The 23,431-nt window shown below is 45.6% G+C and overlaps 1 protein-coding gene across 1 annotated transcript; it reads right to left on the bottom strand.

The window, feature by feature from the left end:
• Window positions 1-9,200: 9,200 nt before the first annotated feature.
• LOC311116342 (G protein-activated inward rectifier potassium channel 4-like) lies at window positions 9,201-13,955 on the bottom strand (the record flags this gene model as incomplete). Its single annotated transcript, XM_084157403.1, has 3 exons — window positions 9,201-9,562; window positions 12,812-13,691; window positions 13,866-13,955. The coding sequence occupies 3 exons, from the start codon at window positions 13,953-13,955 to the stop codon at window positions 9,201-9,203; spliced, it is 1,332 nt and encodes a 443-aa protein (XP_084013529.1).
• Window positions 13,956-23,431: the final 9,476 nt, after the last annotated feature.

Genomic DNA, 23,431 nt, shown 5'->3' with positions numbered 1-23,431 from the left:
AATATCCCATAATGACAAAGCGAAAACATTTTTTCTGACATTTTTGCTAATTTATAAAATAAAATAAAAAACGTAAATACCTTATTTATATAAGCATTCAGAGCCTTTGCTATGAGACTCGAAATTGAGCTCAGGTGCATCCTGTTTCCATTGATCATCTTTGAGATGTTTCTACAACTTGATTGGAGTCCACCTGTGGTAAATTCAATTGATTGGACATGATTTGGAAAGGCACACACCTGTCTATATAAGGTCCCACAGTTGACAATGTCACGAATTCCGCCGAGACTGCTCCTCCTCCTTGTTCGGGCAGGCTTCGGCGTTCGTCGTCCCCGGAGTACTAGCTGCTACCGCTTGATGTTCTCTATGTTTGTTTGGTTTTGTCTTGTTGGTGCACCTGTTTCGTATTATGTATTGATTAGGTCACCTATAAGTTTCCTTTGGTTTTGTTTGCAGTTGTGTGTTGTTGAACGCCTGTCCGTTGGTGTATGTTTATTGTTTTCTAGTGTTTAGTGTTTTACGCACCGTTTGCGTAATCGCTCGCCTCCTGTGTTTTGAGGCCCGTTATTTTGTATTTGTCTTTGTGACAATTAAAGTCGGTTCGACTAAGCTTCTGTGTCCTGCGCCTGACTCCAACACCGCATCCACATCAGCCCTTGACAGAACAACACACCAGAATATGGAGTCAGCAGGAGCAGCGGCGGCGACCGAGTCGCTGGAGGATCGGGTCAGCTGCCAGGACGCCAGGATCCAGCAACTCGGCTCCGCCATGCAGGAGGTTATGAACACCCTGCGCCGATGGGAAAGGGGAGGCGTGCCCACACCTCCTCCTACATTACCACCACCATCGGCCAGCCCCACCAGACCAGCTCCGGAATCCAGTGGGATTCGGCTCTCGCTCCCGAGGGCGTATGATGGCACCGCAGCCGGGTGTCAGGGGTTCCTCCTTCAGGTGGAACTCTACCTGGCCACCATACACACAGCGCCCTCGGGATACGAGAGCGTTTCCGCCCTCATCTCCTGTCTCTCCGGCAAGGCGTTGGAGTGGGCCAACGCCGAATGGAGGGGAATAGACGCCGCCACCATCAGCTACGGGGAGTTCTCCCGCCACTTCAGGGCTGTTTTCGATCACCCTCCTGAGGGTAAAGCGGCGGGGGAGCGTCTGTTCCACCTCCGACAGGGGAAGAGGAGTGCACAGGAGTTCGCCCTGGATTTCCGGACTCTAGCGGCGGATGCGGGGTGGAATGAGAGGGCCCTCATCGACCACTATCAGTGTAGCCTGCGTGAGGACGTTCGTCGAGAGCTGGCCTGCAGGGACACCAACCTGTCCTTCGACCAGCTAGTGGACATGTCCATTCGTCTGGATACCCTGCTGGCCACCCGCGGACGTCCCAAGTTGGGGCCGTCCATTCCATCCCCCAGCACCTCCGAGCCGAGCCCTATGGAGCTCGGGGGTGCTGGTGCTAGAGAGAGAAGGAGAGAGAACCCGAGGGGGGCCGTCCCCTGCACCAGCTGTGGCCGTGGAGGACACACTGCGGCTAGGTGCTGGGGAGGGTCTCCAGGGAATCGGGGCAACAGGTCGCGCACTGGGGAGTCATTTCAGGTGAGTAGGCGCCCCACTCACCCAGAGCTCTCTGTTGTTCACTTGTGTATACCTGTGGTATTTCCTCAGGTTGCATCTCATTCCCAGCATAAGGCGCTAGTCGATTCAGGCGCAGCTGGGAATTTTATTGATCGGAAATTTTATTCTAAGTTAGGGATTCCCCTCCTGCCCGTTGATGCACCCTTTCCTGTCCATGCCCTAGATAGCCGCCCGTTGGGATCTGGGTTGATTAGGGAGGTCACAGCGCCACTAAAGATGAAGACGCAGGGGGGTCATGAGGAGATTATTCAGTTGTACCTAATTGACTCCCCTGCGTATCCTGTGGTGCTGGGGCTTCCTTGGTTAATCACCCATGACCCCACCATTTCGTGGCAACAGAGGGCTCTCAAGGAATGTTTTGGCCAGTGTGTTGGGTGATGTTTAGGTGTTTCCGTTGGGGCGACTACGGTGGAGAGTCCGAACCAAGTGCCCGCAATGCACATTCCCCCTGAGTATGAGGATTTGGCACTCGTGTTCAGCAAGACGAGGGCGACGCGATTGCCACCTCATAGACAGGGAGATTGTGCGATAAACCTCCAGACAGGTGCGGCACTCCCGCGGAGCCATGTGTATCCTCTGTCTCAAGAGGAGACGGCGGCTATGGAGACATACATAGCTGAGTCCATGAGACAGGGGTACATACGGCCCTCCACTTCCCCTGCGTCCTCGAGTTTCTTTTTTGTGAAGAAGAAGGATGGAGGGTTGCGCCCGTGTATTGATTACCGTGGTCTCAATCAGATCACTGTGAAATACAGTTACCCTCTTCCTCTGATTGCGAGTATGACTGAATGATTACGCGGAGCGCGTTTCTTCACAAAACTGGATCTCAGGAGCGCTTATAACTTGGAAGACGGCATTTAGTACCACCTCAGGTCATTATGAGTATCTTGTCATGCCATACGGGTTAATGAATGCTCCTTCAGTCTTCCAATCATTTGTGGACGAGATCTTCCGGGACCTGCATGGGCAGGGAGTGGTAGTGTACATTGACGACATCCTAGTGTACTCTGCTACACGAGCCGAGCATGTAGCCCTGGTGTGCCGAGTGTTGGGGAGGCTGTTGGAGCATGACTTGTATGTCAAGGCAGAGAAATGTCTGTTTTTCCAGGAGTCCATCTCCTTCTTGGGTCATCGGTTGTCAGCGTCAGGGGTGAAGATGGAGATTGACCGTGTGTCAGCCGTGCGTAACTGGCAAACCCCAACCACTGTTAAAGAGGTGCAGCAGTTTTTGGGTTTTGCCAATTACTACCGGAGGTTTATCCGGGGTTTTGGACAGGTAGCAGCTCCCATTACTTCCCTGCTGAAGGGGGGCCCGGTGCGTTTGCAGTGGTCGGCTGAAGCGGACAGGGCGTTTTGTAAACTGAAGGACCTGTTCACTTCGGCTCCGGTGCTGGCGCACCCGGACCCCGCTTTAGCGTTCCAGGTAGAGGTGGACGCGTCAGAGGCCGGTATTGGGGCAGTACTGTCGCAACGCTCCGGCACGCCTCCTAAGCTCCGTCCCTGCGCTTTTTATTCTAAAAAGCTCAGCCCGGCGGAATGTAATTATGACGTAGGGGACAGGGAGCTGTTAGCCGTGGTTCAAGCCCTAAAGGTGTGGAGGCATTGGCTTGAGGGGGCTCAACACCCTTTTCTCATTCTGACTGACCATCGTAACCTGGAGTACATCCGGGCAGCTAGGAGATTGAACCCTCGTCAGGCTAGGTGGAACATGTTTCTGACCCGGTTCGTTTTTAAGATCACTTACATCCCAGGGTCCCAGAACGGTAAGGCAGACGCCCTGTCCCGGCGGTATGACACAGAGGAGAGGTCCATTGAGCCCACTCCCATACTGCCGGAGTCTTGTCTGATGGCACCGGTGGTATGGGAGGTCGATGCGGAAATTGAGCGGGCGTTACGCACCGACCCTACTCCCCCAGAGTGTCCAGTGGGTCGGACGTACGTGCCGCTCAAGGTCCCGTGATCGTCTCATCTATTGGGCTCATACGTCACCCTCCTCTGGACATCCAGGTATTGGCCGGACAGTGCACTGCCTTAGTGTTAAGTACTGGTGGCCAACATTGGCTAGGGACGTGAGGGTTTATGTCTCCTCCTGCTCGGTGTGCGCTCAGTGTAAGGCGCCTAGACACCTGCCCAGGGGGAAGTTACAACCCCTGCCCATTCCACAACGGCCGTGGTCTCACCTCTCGGTGGACTTTGTCACGGACCTTCCCTCCTCTCAGGGGAATACCACTATTCTGGTCGTTGTGGATCGGTTCTCTAAGGCCTGTCGTCTCATTCCAATGCCGGGTCTCCCTACTGCCCTACAGACCGCTGAGGCTTTGTTCACCCACGTCTTCCGGCACTACGGGGTTCCCGAGGATATAGTGTCTGATCGGGGTCCCCAATTCACCTCTAGAGTCTGGAGGGCGTTCATGGAACGCTTGGGGGTCTCGGTTAGCCTTACCTCGGGTTACCACCCTGAGAGTAATGGGCAGGTGGAGAGAGTGAACCAGGATGTGGGTAGGTTTCTGAGATCATATTTCCAGGGCCGGCAGGAGGAGTGGTCGGGGTATATCCCCTGGGCAGAGATGGTTCAGAACTCTCTTCGCCACTCCTCTACTAACCTGACCCCTTTTCAGTGCGTGTTAGGGTATCAGCCGGTTCTGGCACCATGGCATCAGAGCCAGATCGAGGCTCCTGCGGTGGATGAGTGGTTTCGGCGCTCGGAGGAGACGTGAAACGCTGCACACGTACATCTGCAGCGGGCCATCCGCAGGCAGAAGGCGAGCGCCGATCTCCACCGCAGTGAGGGTCCAGTATACGCCCCTGGAGATCGAGTCTGGCTCTCGACTCGAAACCTGCCCCTTCGCCTGCCCTTCCGGAAGCTTGGCCGGCAGTTTGTGGGGCCATTTAAAGTCCTGAGGAGATTGAACGAGGTGTGTTACAAGTTGCAACTGCCTAATGACTATCACATTAACCCCTCGTTCCATGTGTCTCTCCTCAGGCCGGTGGTAGCTGGTCCACTCCAGGAGAGTGAGATAAGAGAGACCCCTCCGCCCCCACTGGACATCGAGGGGGCTCCGGCGTACTCAGTCCGGTCCATCGTGGATTCGAGACGTCGGATGGGGGGTCTACAATATCTCGTGGAGTGGGAGGGGTACGGTCCGGAGGAACGGTGCTGGGTGCCTAGGAGGGACATTTTAGATCCATCCCTCCTGACTGAGTTCCACCGGAGTATCCTACGCGCCCTGCTCCACGTCCTCCTGGCCGTCCCCGAGGCCGGGGTCGGCGCACGGCTGGAGCCGCGCGTCAAGGGGGGGGGTACTGTCACAAATTCCGCCGAGACTGCTCCTCCTCCTTGTTCGGGCAGGCTTCGGCGTTCGTCGTCCCCGGAGTACTAGCTGCTACCGCTTGATGTTCTCTATGTTTGTTTGGTTTTGTCTTGTTGGTGCACCTGTTTCGTATTATGTATTGATTAGGTCACCTATAAGTTTCCTTTGGTTTTGTTTGCAGTTGTGTGTTGTTGAACGCCTGTCCGTTGGTGTATGTTTATTGTTTTCTAGTGTTTAGTGTTTTACGCACCTTTTGCGTAATCGCTCGCCTCCTGTGTTTTGAGGCCCGTTATTTTGTATTTGTCTTTGTGACAATTAAAGTCGGTTCGACTAAGCTTCTGTGTCCTGCGCCTGACTCCAACACCGCATCCACATCAGCCCTTGACAGACAATGCATGTCAGAGCAAAAACCAAGCCATGAGGTCGATTGAATTGTCCGTAGAGCTCAGAGACAGATCTGGGGAAGGGTACCTAAAACTTTCTGCAGCATTGAAGGTCCCCAAGAACACAGTAGCCTCCATCATTCTTAAATGGAAGAAGTTTGGACCCACCTTCCTAGAGCTGGCCGCCCGGACAAACTGAGCAATCGGGGGAGAAGGGCCTTGGTCAGGGAGGTGACCAAGAACCCGATGGTCACTCTGTGGAGATGGGCACTCTGCAGCATTCCACCAATCAGGCCTTTATGGTAGTGGCCAGGCGGAAGCCACTCCTCAGTAAAAGGCACATGACAGCCCGCTTGAAGTTTGCCAAAAGGCACCTAAAGGACTCTCAGACCATGAGAAAAAAGATTATCTGGTCTGATGAAACCAAGATTGAACTCTTTGGCCTGAATGCCAAGCGTCACTTCTGGAGGAAACCTGGCACCATCCCTACGGTGAAGCATGGTGGTTGCAGCATCATGCTGTGGGAAAATTATTCAGCGGCCGGGACTGGGAGACCAGTCAGGATCGAGGGAAAGATGAACGGAGCAAAGTACAGAGAGCTCCTTGATGAAAACCTGCTCCAGAGCGCTCAGGACCTCAGATTGGGGAGAAGGTTCACCTTCCAACAGGACAACGACCCTAAGCACACAGCCAAGACAATGCAGGAGTGGCTTCGGGACAAGTCTCTCAATGTCCTTGAGTGGCCCAGCCAGAGCTCGGATTTGAACCCGATTGAACATCTCTGGAGAGACCTCAAAATAGCTGTGCAGCGACGCTCTCCATCCAACCTGACAGGGCTTGACAAGAATGGGAGAAACTCCCCAAATACAGGTGTACCAAGCTTGTAGCGTCATACCCAAGAAGACTCCAGGCTGTAATCGTTGCCAAAGGTGCTTCAACAAAGTACTTAGTAAAGGGTCTGAATCATCCCGTGGCTGAATGTAGTTGGGGACCCCTGCCATAGGGACTATGGTGACAACATACAAGATATCAAAAAGTTGTTCTCCATGGATATTCAATTGTATTTAGTGTGAATTCTAGCTATCCAACAAAAAAATATTATTCAAGATTATATGCATTTTTAGATTGAGCTCTGTGTGAAGGAGCCTATCCTCGGCCCTTCTGACTCCAATGCATTAGAGTAATTGAATCTTTCTTTTGATTTAGCTGAGGGGAGCTGACCAAAGCGTGAAATGTTCTACCTAAAAACAATTGATCCTTGATTCCTATACGGTTTTGGAAACCTTGAACACTCAACTTAATTATCATCCCAAAAAAACGTTACAAATAGACTGCAAAATATACACTGGCTACTGTTAGATGTTTTACCACAGATTTTTAGTGTGGCAAAGCTTCAAGCCACGTTTTTTTTGTTCCCTCCCAAGTTTCCATTTGCTCAGGAAGTGTTGTAGTTCAGGTAAATGTGCAACGCAAAATACCTCTGTGTGATTCTGTGTTAAAACAGCACACAGTAAGTATATCTTTTGTATTTGTAAAACGTTAGAGTTCAGAAATCTGCATTTTCAAAATGCAGACCATCAAAAAATCTGTGTTTTAGACCATTTCACCTGATCATAGAGTGATCAGGGGTGTGCAACTATAGTTTTCCTTCACAGAAAATATATTACTGCAACACATTCACCAGAAAATAGCTTGACATGACAACATAAGTACAACGCCATTTGGATAGCAGCCACACAAGTAAATGAGCTTACAATGAAAAAACAAGGACATTATATTTCTATTGTTTATCATAGAAAGAATGTAGCCAGCTACATTTCCTAATGTTTTAATTGAAGTTAATCTTGCATTTTACCATAGAAAAGTAGGCTACACCGAGAAAAGTACCAGAGAAAAGTAGGCTACACCGAGAAAAGTACCAGAGAAAAGTACACATGGGTCAGAGCGCTGTCTGCAGATAGAATGCTGTTGGTGAATTCTCATCCGACTGGAGAAATGCAAGTCAAGCACAACATTTGTCTAATGGCAAGCAGAAATTACAGTAAGAAGCATTTTAGATTTACAAAACGCATTAAGATATTTCTTATGCGTTTTATCATTATTTTTTGGCAGAATTCTGCGCTAATGCGACCCCTGAACTATTTTGGGGGGATATGAAAGTATAGTTTCTGAGGTTTCCAAATGCATATTGCATGCAAGGATTACGAGGGGGTGTGGTATATGGCCAATATACCACTTCTAAGGGCTGTTCTTATGCACGACGCAACGCGGAGTGCCTGGATACAGCCCTTAGCCGTGGTAAATTGGCCATATACCACAAACCCCTGTGGTGCCTTATTGCTATTATAAACTGGTTACCAACGTAATTAGAGCAGTAAAAATAAATGTTTTGTCATACCCGTGGTATATCCCACGGCTGTCAGCCAATCAGCGTTCAGGGCTCAAACCACCCAGTTTATAATAAACAAATTGGCCGAGCTGTGGTCAATGGTTCAAATGAGAACCCAAGAGGGCTGGGTATGATCCCTTGGGTTCTCGAGAGCTACCTCTGCCCTGGACTACATGACAACAATTTGTATAACTTGTATTATGCCTGTCACCTTAGCGATCACATGTATGACTTTGATTGTGTATGATTTGATTTATGTATAATTTGATTTCTGTGCGATTTGATGGTTTTTTGTCGTTTTGAGTTTGATTTCTGTGGCAGTGCAGTATTACTTGTTTACAATGAGAGTGGGTGCAGTTTTAAGGGGCCCCTGCTGCTTCATTATGATAAACACACCTTTCACCATACTTGCCAATGTCACAATTTGCTTGTGTTTGGGGATTTTAGGCCTTGTCTGATGATTAATGACTTACTTATATATGACTGCATAACAAAAATGAACTGATTAGTCATTCCCCTCACCTTTTTCTTACTTGATCAGGCTTGGAAGAAGTTGGAGAGAGACCTGAGAGGACCAGGTTGTGCTTGTCATGACGTTCTACAGCCAGTAGAGGGAAATCTTCACCAAGGTAAGACTCAAAATGGCACAACCTCAGAGTGAATGATCAACCTCTAAAAACCTATGTGTGTGGTCACCATGGTGTGAATGTAAAATGAAAAAATTAATGAAAAAGACTTCAATCATTTCAAATTCCATGATAAGCGCTCAGTTATTTATTTTATTAGGTGGTTGGCAAAGCCCACTAATAGCAAACCCTTCCAAAATGCCATGAACAGGATCATTTGTGAAGCCAACAAAATGGTGTAAGAAATCCAAACCATAACTTTAAACAATTAATTAAAAGGCAAAGGCCTTACAACCTTAGTGATTTAAGATTTCAATACAAAGTAAATATTCATTTCACGAAAATGAACACATGTAAGCATAACGTGTGTATCAAAATACTTGAAATGGAAGGGCATTTGGCCAGGCCTCCTTTAATTTATCATCTTTCACATTCATTCTTACACACATTGCTCTAGTTAAAAGTATTCAATAATTTACATACCATTATTTGAAACTTTTAAAATCATATTCACCCAGTTATCCAAGTTGTTTTAGATCAGAATATTGGCACTAAATGCTGTAATAAAAAAATGAAGAGTCCCCATGAAGTCTTACCTTTGGTCCCTCTAATAGCAGTCAAAAACTATAGGATATCATAGTTTATGTTTGACACTTGATCAGTTGATGAAGTTTGATATCAAAGCCATTTGAGACATTGAGTCACTTGCACAAGTACTTCTTGCCCATCTTCATGATGTTGTGGATTTGAAATCTTGCCTCTTGTAGCCTCTGTTCCATGTATGAACGTGTTTTAAACCAGTGAGCAGCATCATCGGATGACATGGTCTGTGTTTTCACCAATGCACACTCATTCATGCCCATCATCCATCCTGTTCGCATCTCCATTGCTAACGTTCTCCCCCTCTCCATCCCCTATCGCCTCCACCCCCACCTCTTCCTCCCCTCTGTCTTCCTCCTTCTCTGGACGTGGTGGGGGCGGCTCCAGGACTGGAGGTGGGGACTGGGGAGGTAGGGGGATGGCCTCTCCCTTCTTGTCCAGCTCGGCCAGCTCTCGGGCAGAGCAGGTGGGGGTCGGGGTAGGGTAGGTGTGGTGGAAGGATTCATAGTCCACCTCGTAGAAGCCCTCCTCTAGGGAGAGCACAGGGGTGAAGCGCTCCCCCCACAGAACCTCTGAGTCTAGGTATGAGCTGCGCGCCTGGCATGTCATTCCTTGAGAGAGAGAGGGGGGCGGGAGACAGACATTAATGACATGAAATTGAGGATAGGAACTCGAAACGACTGTGTGATTGGGTATGATCTAAACATATATTTTTTTAAATCCCTTGTCATGGAACTATCTTAAGACCTGGACCCAAGCTGGGTCGTTGTGCTTTGTGGATCTAATTAAGATTCACTATGCTTTGTCTTCCTGACTTTAAATGAGCTGTACTCCTTTCATTGTGCAAACATTTTAGCAGGGTTTCCAGGGTTGTATTAAAACAACTGAGACAAGAGAGTGAGACAAGATCTCACTGGGAAAAGGAAATAGGCTGACGAGTGGTTGTAATACAGAGATGTGCATCTTCTCTTTCAATCACACACGTGTACACACATCAAACGCACAGATGCAGAAACACAGACAGATAAACACACACACAAACACACACACACACAAACAAACACACACCTTTCTGAATATTTATACGTGGATTGCCTATAAATAGCTTGTCAGCATTTTCATCCTCTGCTCAAGTGAACCTTGAAGAACCACATCAATTACAGTACATATTATCCACAGAAATGAAGAAACAAACCAACAGACCATGCACAGCCAGCGCCAGGAGTATATCAAGGCAGACAGACCAATGTACACACACACATACACACACATACACACACTGATATTAAGAGAAGTAAGGGGTTGCGGGTTGGATGATTCACAACCTTGTACTGTATCAAGTTATTTTTTTCAGCAGCCATAATGTAAATGTATATCACTTCATTTGCATTGCACCTGCATCAAATTTATTAAATTATAATGATATAGCTGTGCTTCTTTGAATATAAACAGCCCGCTGAATGAAGAAAAAATACAACTGGCAATTCAATGGTATCATGTATAGAGTGGGATACCTACATACTAAGCCTGATGATGATAATTCTTAATATACAATCAACATACCAATTAGCCTATGTATTTTCATGAAGCATCTAGAAAAACTAAACAAAGCCTTTGAGCACCGTATGAGTTGAGAGTATGAATAAGAATAAGAGATAAACGCAGTTGTCACGCCTACTCCCGTTCTGGCGCTCTCGCTGGTCTACTAACCACCGGTCCTGGCAACCATCATTACTCACACCTGGTCCCCATCGTTATGCACACCTGGACTTCATCAGTACCTTGATTCCTTCTCCTTTATTTAGCCCTCAGTAGCCTCAGTCTTCAGGCAGTATTGGTTTTGTTTTTCATGCCCAGTACGCGTCTCTTGTTTTGTATGTCTTCATGGTCTTCGTTATTAAACTCACCAACTGCACTTGCTGCCTGACTCCCTGCGTCTACGTTGCAGAAGCTTCCGTTCTCTAAGCACCTGAGAGATTAACAGCAAACCAGTAAACTCTTTCCTACTTCAGGCAAATCCCACTTCAAGGCCTGATTGGGTTTGCTTCCTGAGGGAAAAGAGCAAAACAACCAACTGCTGTCGATAGCTTTTAAAAATTCAAAACCGCATCAGATTTTAGTTTGTCCCCTTGACTAAACCGTCAATATTGACATGGGATACTGAGGAAAAACCAGCCCTTGCTGTGCGATGGATCAAAAGTTATCCCCCTGTTAAACCAAAGTCTATATATTGAGTAGAATATCAAAAACAAATGTGAAGCAATAACACCCACCCAGTCTGCATCCTCATAAACAAAACTGAAGGTAAATCACCTGCAGTGTGTCTTTGAATCAAAGCGACAGTAGTTCAGTTCACTGCCACCGCCCACTCCTGGACCGAGAATCATTGCCGGTGGGAGGGATAAGGGAATTGGGTCGTTCCATGAAAAGAGTGCCTTTTGCATCCCTTTGATGTTTTAAGTATAAATTGTGCACCAATATTGAATTTTAAAAGCCTGTTATATTAAATGAAGTGCCCTTTAATATAGACCATATGGAAAATTCAATCAATCCTAATTTTAATATGACTAAAGGCTTGCTAAAGTGCCAAAATCCAGCCTTTTCACATGTCTCTCTGTCAACCCTGTGTCACTTCTAGGAAGATTTTAACCCACAATCCCAAAATGTCTCCAAGTTTCACCATCATTGAAAGCCCTAGTTATTTTGTTGCTTTGACAAAGTCAATTCTGAAGATTACTATTTATTTCATATGATTAGTGATTCATTTACGTCTGTCCCTTATTTTAAGGTCAACCCCGTTACGTGAACTGAACTCTCGTTTTAATATGGTGAAACTATTCCTTTTTAAAAGAAACATTAAACATCTAATAGTCAAATCATATAGTAAAAGCAGGTGAGCTGGTTCTACTCTTTTTGGCCATTTTCTGCTGTTTTGTGGTGGAAAACTGAGCGGGTCAAACATAACACGTCAACCCTGTTACCCATAGATAGACAGGCTAGAAATGTTTTAACAATTACATTTTTTTGCATTCAATTGCCACTCCTTGTTGCACAGAACAAGGGGATTTATGGCTGATTTAAGAAGAAATCGTAAACCCTGTTACGTTCAACCCTGTTACTTTATTTGGCACTTAATAGGCACTTACTATAGTCTTTTTCATTTTATTTATCCTCTTGACATGGGAAAACTTGTTTTTTATTAAGTTGAACATGTGCTCTTTATGACAGAATTAGGTGAAATCAAATGTTTATTTTGACCAAGTTACACTTCTCAAAAGGCACCAAATTGGTGGAACGACCCAATTCAATCACCATTCCGACCTGAATTCCCTCAACATCTTCTGCTCGTTTAATTTCCCAGAGGCTGTGCTATTGACAGGTCTGGGATTCTCCCACAAACACACAGACGGGCTTCCCTGGAGTCCCTCCTGCTTCTCACCAGGAGCCAGACTACACCAATAGAGGTTATTAGCATACAGGACAATGCTGTGGTCATTTAGGACAGTGTAATTGCAGTCCTTGTCAAGTGCATTCACAGCCAACGTTAATTGGTGATACCCTGCAAGTCTTGAGTGATTCCTGTCGACTGCCTCCCCTTTATCCCACCAAGTGAATGAATGCTTATAAACAGGGTCACACACACCTGCATTGGATTCTCATATTATAAGTTAAAGTACCTGTAATTATAGTGTTATTAATGTTATTTTAATAATCATTTTCTACATCATTATGATTATAATAAAAATCTCTCCAGGTAGAAGCTCGTAGGCACAGATCTAGGATCAGCTTACCCTCCCCCAATCCAAATCTTCATCATTAAGCAGGAGATGCAAATCTGACCTTAAATTAGAAGAACCCACCTGTGGCTTCCACCATGCCCTCCAGGATGACCACTACCTCAAACTCCTCCCTCTCCAGCTGTTCCTGGGAGATCTCCCAGAAGGGACTGCCCTCGTTGAACTCGTGACAGATGATGAGTGGTGACACCAGGAAGAGCCTGTCGTCCCCCGTATCGAAGCCCACATTAATATCCGTCTGGTTGAGCGGGATAAACTCCCCTTCCTTGGTCTGCTTGGAGCGGATCAGCTTGACCCGGATGGAGGCCTCCACAATGTGTGAGTTCCTCAGGTCTCCGACCCTGAACATCAGACACAGCTTGCTGTCCCTCACAGAGATCACCGCCTTGTGGGAGAACATGAGCGTCTCGGCTCGCTTCTTGGGCTGGGAGATCTTGACGAACATGCATCCCACCATGAAGGCATTGACGATGGATCCCAGGATGGCCTGGACTAACAGCAGAAGAATCCCCTCTGGGCATTTATCAGTGATGACCCGATAGCCGTAGCCGATGGTGGTCTCCGTCTCGATGGAGAAGAGGAAGGCGGAGACGAAGCCGTTGAGGTTGTTGACGCAGGGGATCCAGTCTCCATCATCAGTGTGGTCCAGGTCTCCGCGGATGTAGGCGATGAGCCACCAGATGAGACCGAAGAACACCCAGGTGGTTGTGTAGACCAGGGTGAACACCAGCAGGTTAAAGCGCCACTTCAGGTCCACCAGGGTAGTGAAGATGTCTGTCATGTAGCGGTATTTCTCGCGCACGTTGCCGTGATGCACGTTGCACTTGCCGTCCTTCTCCACGTATCGCTGCCGCCGTTTCCTCAGGGTGCCTCCTGAACGGTTGGAACCTTTACCACCCCCACCTTGCCTGCCGCCCACCACCATGGTCCGGTCTGTGGGCACCTGGGTGTTGTTCATGTGAAAGAAAGAAAGAAAGAAAGAAAGAAAGAAAGAAAGAAAGAAAGAAAGAAAGAAAGAAAGAAAGAAAGGGGTTAAATAAGATGGAGAGAAATGACTGTGTGATTTAACAAAATAAGTTATTGCTAAATTGATCACTTCCATCAAAACATCCATCACCTTGTTTTTGGGGGTATCCCATCTTGGTTTTGACAGCTTTTTGTCCTGTTTCTCCACATCCTGTCCAAAACGCCCTTTGAAGCAATTCATGGCCTCGAAGCTTAGGGCCACAGTCGCTGTTTCTGGCCCCAAACAGTACACTTTCTAGCTGGAAAACATAAAAGCATATTTACATGAAAGATTATTCAAAGTCCACTATGTAGCGGACTAGCGACAAACCTGTGACATTTCATGTCAAACTGAAATGAGGTGTGGTGGTTTTTTAGTAACACCAGAAATCCATCATAAAATATAAAAGAGCCTACGTAATCTTTTATGAACAGCTCTCCATATCAACTCCTTATTACTGTTCACCTCTGTCGGTCTGGGCAGGCGAGGTTCAGAGAAATTGTTAATTTCTGCCATTAATCAGCAACAAATTATGCTCAGAACCACTTCACAGTTTTAAATCCCACCTTCCCACATACAGTGCCTTGCAAAAGTATTCATCCCCCTTGGCGTTTTTCCTATTTTGTTGCATTACAACCTGTAATTTAAATGGATTTTTATTTGGATTTCATGTTGTAGACATACACAAAATAGTCCAAATTGGTGAAGTGAAATTCAAAAAATAACTTGTTTCAAAAAATTCAAAAAAATAAATAACAGAAAAGTGGTGCGTGCATACAGTGGGGAAAATAAGTATTTAGTCAGCCACCAATTGTGCAAGTTCTCCCACTTAAAAAGATGAGAGAGGCCTGTAATTTTCATCATAGGTACACGGCAAATATGACAGACAAATTGAGAGAGAAAAAATCTAGAAAATCACATTGTAGGATTTTTTATGAATTTATTTGCAAATTATGGTGGAAAATAAGTATTTGGTCACCTACAAACAAGCAAGATTTCTGGCTCTCACAGACCTGTAACTTCTTCTTTAAGAGGCTCCTCTGTCCTCCACTCGTTACCTGTATTAATGGCACCTGTTTGAACTTGTTATCAGTATAAAAGACACCTGTCCACAACCTCAAACAGTCACACTCCAAACTCCACTATGGCCAAGACCAAAGAGCTGTCAAAGGACACCAGAAACAAAATTGTAGACCTGCACCAGGCTGGGAAGACTGAATCTGCAATAGGTAAGCAGCTTGGTTTGAAGAAATCAACTGTGGGAGCAATTATTAGGAAATGGAAGACATACAAGACCACTGATAATCTCCCTCGATCTGGGGCTCCACGCAAGATCTCACCCCGTGGGGTCAAAATGATCACAAGAACGGTGAGCAAAAATCCCAGAACCACACGGGGGGACCTAGTGAATGACCTGCAGAGAGCTGGGACCAAAGTAACAAAGCCTACCATCAGTAACACACTACGCCGCCAGGGACTCAAATCCTGCAGTGCCAGACGTGTCCCCCTGCTTAAGCCAGTACATGTCCAGGCCCGTCTGAAGTTTGCTAGAGTGCATTTGGATGATCCAGAAGAGGATTGGGAGAATGTCATATGGTCAGATGAAATCAAAATAGAACTTTTTGGTAAAAACTCAACTCGTCGTGTTTGGAGGACAAAGAATGCTGAGTTGCATCCAAAGAACACCATACCTACTGTGAAGCATGGGGGTGGAAACATCATGCTTTGGGGCTGTTTTTCTGCAAAGGGACCAGGACGACTGATCCGTGTAAAGGAAAGAATGAATGGGGCCATGTATCGTGAGATTTTGAGTCAAAACCTCCTTCCATCAGCAAGGACATTGAAGATGAAACGTGGCTGGGTCTTTCAGCATGACAATGATCCCAAACACACCGCCCGGGAAACGAAGGAGTGGCTTCGTAAGAAGCATTTCAAGGTCCTGGAGTGGCCTAGCCATTCTCCAGATCTCAACCCCATAGAAAATCTTTGGAGGGAGTTGAAAGTCTGTGTTGCCCAGCGACAGCCCCAAAACATCACTGCTCTAGAGGAGATCTGCATGGAGGAATGGGCCAAAATACCAGCAACAGTGTGTGAAAACCTTGTGAAGACTTACAGAAAACGTTTGACCTGTGTCATTGCCAACAAAGGGTATATAACAAAGTATTGAGAAACTTTTGTTATTGACCAAATACTTATTTTCCACCATAATTTGCAAATCAATTCATTAAAAATCCAACAATGTGATTTTCTGGATTTTTTTTTCTCATTTTGTCTGTCATAGTTGACGTGTACCTATGATGAAAATTACAGGCCTCTCTCATCTTTTTAAGTGAGAGAACTTGCACAATTGGTGGCTGACTAAATACTTTTTTCCCCCACTGTATATTGATCTGCAAAAAAGTATTGGTAGCAACACAGACAAACTTCCCTTGGAACACTAATCAGAATACTGCTCCATGGCCATGTGTTCCTTTGTATTGATAGGAGTTGCTGTTGTGAGCTGCTGTGATCAAAGCACCTAGTTCCAGTCTCCCGTGGTCAGTGTGGGGGAAGGGGAGGGGACAGGGCAGAAAGCCACACTCTCCCTCCCTCAGCAACACTCTCACAATCTCACTCACCTCATGTCAGCTCATTGCACTTCTGTTGTTATAAAGGTCTACAAGCAGCGCTTAAGATAAACTAATGACAAGAGTGAGTGTGTGTCCAAGTGTGTCCGAGTGTGCGCGCGCGTGCGTGTTTGTGTGTGTACGTGTGTGCATGTGTGTACCAGTGGAGGCTCCTCAGAGGAGGAAGGGGAGGACCATCTTACTCAGTGAATTTCAGAAAAATAAAAAATAATGAAACATTCTAAAATATATCCTTTTAGACAAAACTATACTAAATATATTCACGTCACCAAATAACTGATTAAAACACAATGTTTTGCAATGCGGCACACCCTCCATACGAAGCCTTCAACCACATTTTCTGATGAAGCATAAATTGGCTTTTAAGGGCACAATTACACGGAAAGTTCAGCTAACAAGGACAACTACAAGGAGCTTGCAGAGGTAATTGCACGTTACAATGCTTTACTTGCTGATCATATGGACGTTTCTACTGTCTTCTCAGGGATGTCGAAATCAATTCAGAATGACTTGATCGCTTCCATCGCATCATCCATTAAAAGTGAGATTAAAAAGAGAGGTTGACAGCGCATGTTTTTCGTGCGCGCTCATGTAGGCTTTCCACTTTCCTCCAGTATTTAGGCTATTTATCAATGGTGATAACACATAATCACTCCGGACAGACACAAGCAAAAACTCATGACATAAATGTTGCAGTGCCTAGGCTACATCTAAACATTAGAGATCTGTCATGCTGTATGGGATGAAAATTAGATGTTTTTTCAGTCTGATCAACTGTAGGCTACTAATAATAGCAGCTGCATACAGCCTATGTGCCCTGTCCATCCGGTCAGGGTAAACTAATTGGTAATGTTATGTATTTATAGTGAGGGAAAAAAGTATTTGATCCCCTGCTGATTTTGTACGTTTTCCCACTGACAAAGAAATGATCAGTCTATAATTTTAATGGTAGGTTTATTTGAACAGTGAGAGACAGAATAACAACAAAAAAATCCAGAACAATGCATGTCAAAAATGTTATAAATTGATTTGCATTTTAATGAGGGAAATAAGTATTTGACCCCCTCTCAATCAGAAAGATTTCTGGCTCCCAGGTGTCTTTTATACAGGTAACAAGCTGAGATTAGGAGCACACTCTTAAAGGGAGTGCTCCTAATCTCAGCTTGTTACCTGTATAAAAGACACCTGTCCACAGAAGCAATCAATCAATCAGATTCCAAACTCTCCACCATGGCCAAGACCAAAGAGCTCTCCAAGGATGTCAGGGACAAGATTGTAGACCTACACAAGGCTGGAATGGGCTACAAGACCATCGCCAAGCAGTTTGGTGAGAAGGTGACAACAGTTGGTGCGATTATTCGCAAATGGAAGAAACACAAAATAACTGTCAATCTCCCTCAGCCTGGGGCTCCATGCAAGATCTCACCTCGTGGAGTTGCAATGATCATGAGAATGGTGAGGAATCAGCCCAGAACTACACGGGAGGATCTTGTCAATGATCTCAAGGCAGCTGGGACCATAGTCACCAAGAAAACAATTGGTAACACACTACGCCGTGAAGGACTGAAATCCTGCAGCGCCCGCAAGGTCCCCCTGCTCAAGAAAGCACATATACAGGCCCGTCTGAAGTTTGCCAATGAACATCTGAATGATTCAGAGGAGAACTGGGTGAAAGTGTTGTGGTCAGATGAGACCAAAATCGAGCTCTTTGGCATCAACTCAACTCGCTGTGTTTGGAGGAAGAGGAATGCTGCCTATGACCCCAAGAACACCATCCCCACCGTCAAACATGGAGGTGGAAACATTATGCTTTGGGCGTGTTTTCTGCTAAGGGGACAGGACAACTTCACCGCATCAAAGGGACGATGGACGGGGCCATGTACCGTCAAATCTTGGGTGAGAACCTCCTTCCCTCAGCCAGGGCATTGAAAATGGGTCATGGATGGGTATTCCAGCATGACAACGACCCAAAACACACGGCCAAGGCAACAAAGGAGTGGCTCAAGAAGAAGCACATTAAGGTCCTGGAGTGGCCTAGCCAGTCTCCAGACCTTAATCCCATAGAAAATCTGTGGAGGGAGCTGAAGGTTCGAGTTGCCAAACGTCAGCCTCGAAACCTTGATGACTTGGAGAAGATCTGCAAAGAGGAGTGGGACAAAATCCCTCCTGAGATGTGTGCAAACCTGGTGGCCAACTACAAGAAACGTCTGACCTCTGTGATTGCCAACAAGGGTTTTGCCACCAAGTACTAAGTCATGTTTTGCAGAGGGGTCAAATACTTATTTCCCTCATTAAAATGCAAATCAATTTATAACATTTTTGACATGCATTTTTCTGGATTTTGTTGTTGTTATTCTGTCCCTCACTGTTCAAATAAACCTACCATTAAAATTATAGACTGATCATGTCTTTGTCAGTGGGCAAACGTACAAAATCAGCAGGGGATCAAATACTTGTTTCCCTCACTGTATAGCCCATTTGTTTGTCAGGAGAAAATGTGAATGTGATCAAATGTGGTTTATATTCTAACTTGGGCTGGCTAGGCTGCCTATACCTTTTCAATCCAAAAGAATTAACTGGAATTAATCAATCAACATAATAGTGATGACAGACTGTGAGTACATTTTTTATGAGGCCTACAGTTGCATAGGCTTAGATGATGCAAACTGCATAAAGCAAGCTCAGCCCTGTGAGTTATATTGTCTATCAGTTGTTGTCTCTGTGTCTGGGTAGAGGAAACCCCCCTGTTAGTCTAGTCTAAATATAATTCTGTCACGACTTCCGCAGAGGCTGCCTCCCTTCCTTGTTCGGGCAGGCTTCGGCGTTCGTCGTCACCGGCTTACTAGCCACTGCCGCTCTATTATTCATCATTCCATTTGTCTTGTCTTGTCAATCACACACACCTGGTTCTTATCCCCTCATTAGTCTGTGTATAAGTGTTCCCTCTGCCCCCCTTGTCCTTGTGGGTGATTGTTTCTTTGTGAGAGTAGTGTAGCGCAGTGAAGCTACTCGTACCTTGTTATTACCGGGGTAGATATTTCCCCTGTGCCTGTTTCGTTTGTCGCTATCCAGCGCTATGTGTGTACGACGGAATAAACTCTGCATTCGGTGATTACCCTCCTGTGCCTGACTTCTTCTATCACACTCATCACAAATTCTATGAACAAGTATAAGGTTGATGCAGTTTGACAGGGTTTTCATCCCCCCCAGGGCCAGGAGTTTTTTTCAAGAGTTTTTTAAAACCATATGACCATATAGAAAAACTGGTCCCATCATGCCCATATAAAACCTTTTTACAACTGATGAATCATTGTCATACCCTATAGGGTCCAGAGTTTTCCTGGTTAGGTTACCGGAAAAGGAAGAACTCCAGGCCCCAGGGAGAAAAGTTTCTTGAGCTACTTTGATATGTCAAGTGGGCGAGATGCGCAGTCTGTGTTTGACTTTGTGAATTCTGAAATGTCTGAGTTTAACAATATGGAGAAACTTGTTGCCCAAACCAATGATGGCACTGCTGTAATGGAATGTATCTGCTATTTGTATTTCCAGCTAAGTCCCCCCCTGTTCCCTGATTTAAGAGGTGATGACCATTCCACTCCACTATTCATGTCAACCTGACATGAACTGAAGCCACGTCTCATGTGCCCGCTCTTCCACTGGTACATTAAATGTTTCCCCTCCAAGCACTGTGAGTACCCCTATTAATTTTATCTCATTACTGTATGTAGAGTCAATCACATACACAAGCACAATCACATTATTACACATCAATGATTTTACTCCTTGCTTGGACTAACTCATTCTTAGCTCTTTTGTCTAACTGTGTAGTGTATTGTGTTATTGTTTTTTGTCTTCCCAGTCAAATCCTGTCCTGCCCTCAGTGGAAGAGTTGAGCTCTTCTCCAACACCATTCATCCATGATGAGCCTGTCCTGCACTGAAGCCTATGAACACCTCAACCCCTGTCCGGCACTGAAGTAAAATCTCTGAACAACTCATGCCTCATACCCTCCTTCAATCACTACTGTGATCCCTTTCCAACACTGTGTAAGTAGCCCTCTCATTCCCATTCTTCTAGATTTTTCTCTCTCAGCTCAGCAGTTTCATACCTTAAAACATTTTTACAGGGCACAGAGCTTCTGGAACAAAACACTCCAAAACTTTAAATGAATATATCTTAATTATAGAGTAGGGTGGCAAAGTAATGGTCGAGGGGCACATTGAAGGTGAAACGCTCAAGTCATCTTTCTTTTGAGCCACACTGCCCCCCCGTTCTATAAACTGCCGCCCACCATTTATAATGAGCAAATAATTCATCATTACCAACTCTCAGCACATTTCTCTAATGACCCCTATTTGACAGCAGAGATTCATTAAGTCCCTGAGTTTAGATGTTGAGATGAAAACATTATCTGCCACACACACACACTCCCGATTAAACTTCTTTGAAGTTATACGCTTAAAATGATCAGCCTCCATTCCCCATGCACTGTCCAGTGGTAGAACACTGGCAGTAGGTGTGGGTGTGATGAGGAGTTGCCTGTTAGTCAGCAGCAAATGTGTGAAAGCTGAAAGCCATGTTAATGATGCAGGTCTCTGTGGGGTACGTGGCGGGAGGACAGGAGGACAGGAGGACAGGCAGAGACAGACGGAACACACTGGGAGGCCACAAATCAGCCACTGATCCATCTAGAGGTGGGCTCGTCTGACGGGAGAGGCTTAAAGAGAGGGGGACAACCTGCTGCCTACAGGTATGACTGGGAGGAGAGACGTTAGCCAAGGACTGGCAGGGGAGAGTGGGAGAGAGAGCGAGGGAATGAGGGAGAGGGAGAAGAAAATAAACAGGGAGAGGGAAGTAGAGAAAGAGAGATAGGAAAGGGAAAGGAAAGAGGTAGAAAAACAAATGGGAGGCAAAATGAGGGGAAAGAGAGACGGACAGAGAGAAACAAGTAGTGTTGGACAGAGCAAACGGCAAGGGTGACCGAGTAGATTGGCGAGCAGATAGGTCGAGTAGAGGGTTTCAGGAAGGGCGATAACGAGAGAGAATACATTTACATTTACATTTGAGTCATTTAGCAGACTAGTTTAATAGGGACAGAAAGAGAGGGATGGAGAGAAGGGGTTAATGGCTAGAAAGGAAATGACAGGTGTGGTTGGAAAGGTCAGAGAGGAGAGGCTAGAGGGAAGATGGTGACTGGTTGTAGAGGCTGGAACAGCCAGGTGTGAGGTGAATCGGTGAGTGTTAGGTCTAGTGTTGACACCAGTACCACTACTGCCAGTAGCAGTAGCAGTGGCCATGTCTGTGTGTGTTTTCTCAGGCTTCTCTCCAAGTTTGCCTTCTGACCACAGTGGCTTCCCCAGAGGCTGTCAACCAACATGGCTTCATCCTAATGACAGGACTGACCCCAGTGCAAAGCAGCCAGTCAGCATCTGCTTCCCCAGCACAGCTCCACTTGCACAGCGTGTCACAGCGCTATTGCCACCCAGAATAAAGAATAGTCCTGTCAGGGATAAGGGATGGAGGCCAGCCTGCTGGGATGAAATGTCATGTCACCAGTATGAAGAAAATATGAAGTCTCATTCTCTGTGTCGCCTTTGTGAGAATCTTGTCGAAAGCACCAGTGATTCTCTACTTTTTTCTTCTTATTTTCTCACTCCATTTATCACTCTCCCCTGCTCCTCAGTCTCTTTCACTCATCTCTTTTCTCATTTCATCTGGGTTCTCATTTTGGCTCAGGATGATGAGGGTATAATGGCTTCATTGAAGAGTAATGCTTTATAATGAAATGACCCATCCAGTACAAACTGAGAGCCACAGACAGAAAGACAGACTTGTCCTGGACAGGGAGAGGATGCTTGAGCTCACTCCCCTCAGCCAATAAATTCCATAGCCAAAGAGAACAGCAGTTGGGAGAGAGAATGGGTAGAGGGGAATGAAAGAATACAGCAAGAAAGAAGAAGTGAAAAGAAAGAGAATGGATTGGAGGTAATTAGGAAGTGGGTGAGGCTGAAACGAGAGCCAGGCAGACTCACTGTATTGCCACTGCATACTGTAGTCTACACACTATCTTCAAGGGCTTTGTACCACACTTAAATACTCTTCCTTTGAGAGAACTTCATTTTAGGAGGGCAGAGATTGAGTTGTAATGGCTATTTTTATTTTCAAACGGCTTGTTTAGCATCATTAGATATGAGCATAATCATTTACACGGCTAGATTTGATCTTAAATGTCCAATGCAGCCGTTGTTATCTTAATATCAAATCATTTCTGGGTAGAAATTAAGTACCTTACTGTGATTGTTTTCAATTAAAATGATAAAAAAGAAACAAAAATAGCTTCTTAGCAAAGAGCAACTTCCCAAGCAAGAATTTTGCTAGGACTGTCTGGGAGTGGTCTGAGTGTGGAGGAGAAAACAGAAAACTAGCTCTTATTGGTAGAGGTTTGGAAATCTCTTTCTTATTGGTCTCCTTTTCACCTCATTTATCACCTGATTTACTTAACAAGAGGCCCATCTCAATAGGTAGCCCAGGTAAGTCATTACATAACACAAGTGGAGGGGGCGGGCCTTTCTTCTTTTGTTCTCTATTGCTACTCTATTGTTCCTCAAGCAAGAGGGAGGCCAATGACATCACATATTTCCATTAGACCAACTCCTTGAATGCCCTACTCCTTGAAGTTTGCAGTTCTGTCAAAAAAACACTATACTGCTCAAAATAAATAAAAATTACCCCTTAGTGTGTGTACTTTACTGTATTTACTGGTGATGTCACCAGGAGGGCCAAAACTCCATCCCACCAAAACAGGTTGAAATTTCAGGTGGTCTTTTCAAACTGCTCTTACACTAAAAGGGCATTATCATTTTCACAATTTCAGTATTATTCCAACCTCAAAGTATGGAAATATATATATATATATAAAACACAGGAAAATTACATTTTTGACTGCACTGGGCCTGTAATGAGACTTCCTGGCTATGATTTAAGCATGTATCACAGTAAGCCTTAGGCTCATATAAATCATTACTGATGTATACTGACAGTAAAGTCCCC

This window comes from Coregonus lavaretus, assembly GCF_964263955.1.
Source record: "Coregonus lavaretus genome assembly, chromosome: 3".
Lineage (NCBI taxonomy): Eukaryota > Metazoa > Chordata > Actinopteri > Salmoniformes > Salmonidae > Coregonus > Coregonus lavaretus.
The sequence above is the reverse complement of the archived record's forward strand: the minus strand, read 5'-3'. Positions and strand labels throughout refer to the sequence as shown.